The 3,093-nt window shown below is 38.6% G+C and overlaps 1 protein-coding gene across 1 annotated transcript; it reads left to right on the top strand.

Moving 5' to 3' along the window:
* Positions 1-660: 660 nt before the first annotated feature.
* On the top strand, positions 661-1,200 carry LOC117182703. Its single transcript, XM_033375807.1, has one exon. It carries the CDS (start codon positions 661-663, stop codon positions 1,198-1,200), a length of 540 nt encoding a protein of 179 aa, XP_033231698.1.
* The last annotated feature ends 1,893 nt before the right edge of the window (positions 1,201-3,093 follow it).

Here is a 3,093-nt window from a genome sequence, read left to right as displayed (position 1 = left end):
TTCACCGACCAGAAGTCAATCACATTTGCGTTCCAACAAAAATGGGACAAGTGCTCTCCTAGCCAATTCCGACACCTGAATTTCATTGGACAATTCACCGCCAATATATCAGACAAATCTCAGGAAGTGACAATATTATGGCCGACACCCATTCCCGGATCGAAGCCACTTTGAACGGGATTGATTTCTCAGTACTCGCAGAATCACAGAAGACAGACCGAGAACTCAAAGATCATCGTCAGCCAAGGACAGCTCTGCAATTAAAACAGGCATCACTTCCAGGAACAGATATTATTCTGTACTGCGATGTTTCCACCTCCACAGCTCGAACATTCGTCAGTGAACCTTTCCGACGAACAGCCTTTAACTCACTAGACGCATTCAGGAATCAAGGCTACGACGAAACTCGTAATTGAACGGTACATTTGGCCGACCATCAAGGCCGATTGCAGACAATGGGCACGGGCCTGTATACAATGCCAAAAATCCAAAGTATCTCATTACGTCACGTCGCCGGTAGGTCCATTTTCACCACCGTCAAGAAGGTCACTTCCATATGACCTCGTCGAACCTTGCCTTCCTCTGACGGCTATCAGAATTATCTGACGATCGTTGATCGTTTTTCACGCTGGCCAGGAGCCTATCCAGTAGAAAAAATCAATGCTGATAGCGACACCCAACCATTTTTCAACCAGTGGATCGCCAGGTTTGGAGTTCTTTGGATCCTTACGCATCACGACAGACCAGGGTAGACAATTTGAGTCCCCTCTGTTTAAGAAATTGAACACCTTACTGAGAACTCAACATTTCTATACCACAGCCTATCATCCAGCAGCAAACTGTCTCGTAGAACGTTTCCACAGACAATTCAAAGCAGAGATAAAATGTCACGCAGATGAAAGGTGGACAGAAACGCTTCCCATCGTTCTACTAGAAATCAGAGCGGCGTGGTGCGATGATCTCAAATCAGCGTCAGCAGAATTGTTCTTCGGCGAATCTTTACGATTGCCAGGTGAATTTTTCGCTTTTCGCACAGGAACAGATTTCCAGGTGACAACACAGTTCGTGGAAGACATAAGGAGACACTTCCAGAATTTAAAACTAGCGCCCGGAAATCGCCACGGAAAAAGACAAGCTTTTGTCTTTGAGAATCCTTTGAAGTCGCCAGCCGTTCCGAAAAAACATTCAAAGTGGTCATGAAGGGAAAAACGTCACTGTATCAATCGACAGGTTGAAACCAGCATACGCCATCAAGGAAGAGGAAACGCAGCAGCACGGAGAACCCAAGTCAAGTGGGGAGGAACCGACACGTGACGTCTAAGAAAAAGCACCAAACTCGTCAGTAGCTAAAATCAGATCTGGCAGACAAGTCAGATTCCCTGATCGATTTCAGGCTGGTTGTCCTTAGTGTTTCTTGTGTGATTCAAAAATTATTAAAAAGTACAGTGTAATTTGCAGTGTTTCGCCAAAGATATCAGTTTTAATTCTGTCCTCGTTTTTTATTTGTATGCAAGTATGCTGTGGGAATGGAATATTAAAGAAGGAAAAAATTATTTACAATTGTTCGCCTAGAAACAAAGAGTGAGCCAAAAAGAGAGAGATTAGCTACTAATGTATATTATATTTTTAAAATAAGTATACTGTATCGTGATCAACGAATTGAAAATGTCCTACATTTTTCTTTATCAGTCAATCACTAGCAGGGGGTGGCTGTGGGGTCAAATTGTAATTTTAATTGTGAATGCTATTAGAATATTTATACTTGAATCCTAATAATTTTGTTTAACCACGTAAAGAAATGTTTTTTGTTAATAATAAAATGATTGAATTTTTTAAATAAGTATACTGTATCGTGATCAACGAATTGAAAATCTCCTACAATTTTCTTTATCAGTCAATCACTAGCAGGGGGTAGCTGTCGGGTCAAATCGTAGTTTTAATTCTGATTATTCCATGTACAGTGACATTTTTTGTTTGTTTTAACTCGTTTATTTGATAATAAAATGTGTGAATGCTATTAGAATAGTAATACTTGAATCCTAATAATTTTGTTTAAACACGTAAAGAAATGTTTTTTTGATAATAAAATGTGTGAATTTTTTAAATAAGTATACTGTATCGTGATCAACGAATTGAAAATGTCCTACATGTTTCTTTATCAGTCAATTACTAGCAGGGGGAAGTTGTGTGGTCAAATCGTAATTTTAATCGTCATTATTCCATGTTTACACTCGCTTTTCTGGACCTCCACGAAAAATCCTAAACTTAGGTATTTTGTCTTTCGACCGTTTAGAAGGCGACAGCCCTCAGGCCTTTTCTTTTTCTTCTATCAAGGACGCTGAGTCATTTCACCCTTCGGCGGTTACGTTCTCATAAAAGACAGTAATCACTTGACTGTGAACCGAGTCACACCCCCGCATTGGCAATCTTTAATACTTCGCATTAAATAAAGTTAATTGTTTGTTTTGTTAAATTGTGAAATCAACTGTCATTGCAATTACACTTGAATCTCCTAATGTTTGAAAATAAAAATTGATTTAAAAAAATAATGCTTTACATTTTTTTCTTAAAAATAGCTTTTTGACACTTTTTAAAGTCATGTACAGAAGAAAGTGGACTTGAAATAATTTCATGCTCAAATTGCAATATTTACGCTTGAAGGAACCATATTCAACTACGCTGCCCGGGGACTAGACTAGAGTTTTATTTCCATTGACAACAAAAAAATCAAATTTTTGGAAAAATATACCAAAGGCCAATCCCAATCCGATCTATCATTTTTTCGAAAGTTAACGTGCTAGCAAACTAAAAATCTACAGACACATCGAACGAACAGACACATTCGAAAAAACCTGCTCTTCAGAATCAGGAGGTCTCTAAACGGGTCACTGATTCTAAATATGATGCTCAAAATTCAAGATAAGTGATCCAAGATGGTGGTCTATAACTCCAACAATTTATGCAATTTTTGTAAAATTGGGGCCGTAGGAGTTTCACGGGCCACTGATTTCAAATATGGATACAAAAGCGATTTCTCAGGAAAAAAAGAGTTTTTTTCAAAAACCCACACGTCAACATGCACCACATTGATTT

This window comes from Belonocnema kinseyi, chromosome 2 (assembly GCF_010883055.1).
Source record: "Belonocnema kinseyi isolate 2016_QV_RU_SX_M_011 chromosome 2, B_treatae_v1, whole genome shotgun sequence".
Lineage (NCBI taxonomy): Eukaryota > Metazoa > Arthropoda > Insecta > Hymenoptera > Cynipidae > Belonocnema > Belonocnema kinseyi.
This window is presented reverse-complemented; position numbering and strand designations above follow the sequence as displayed.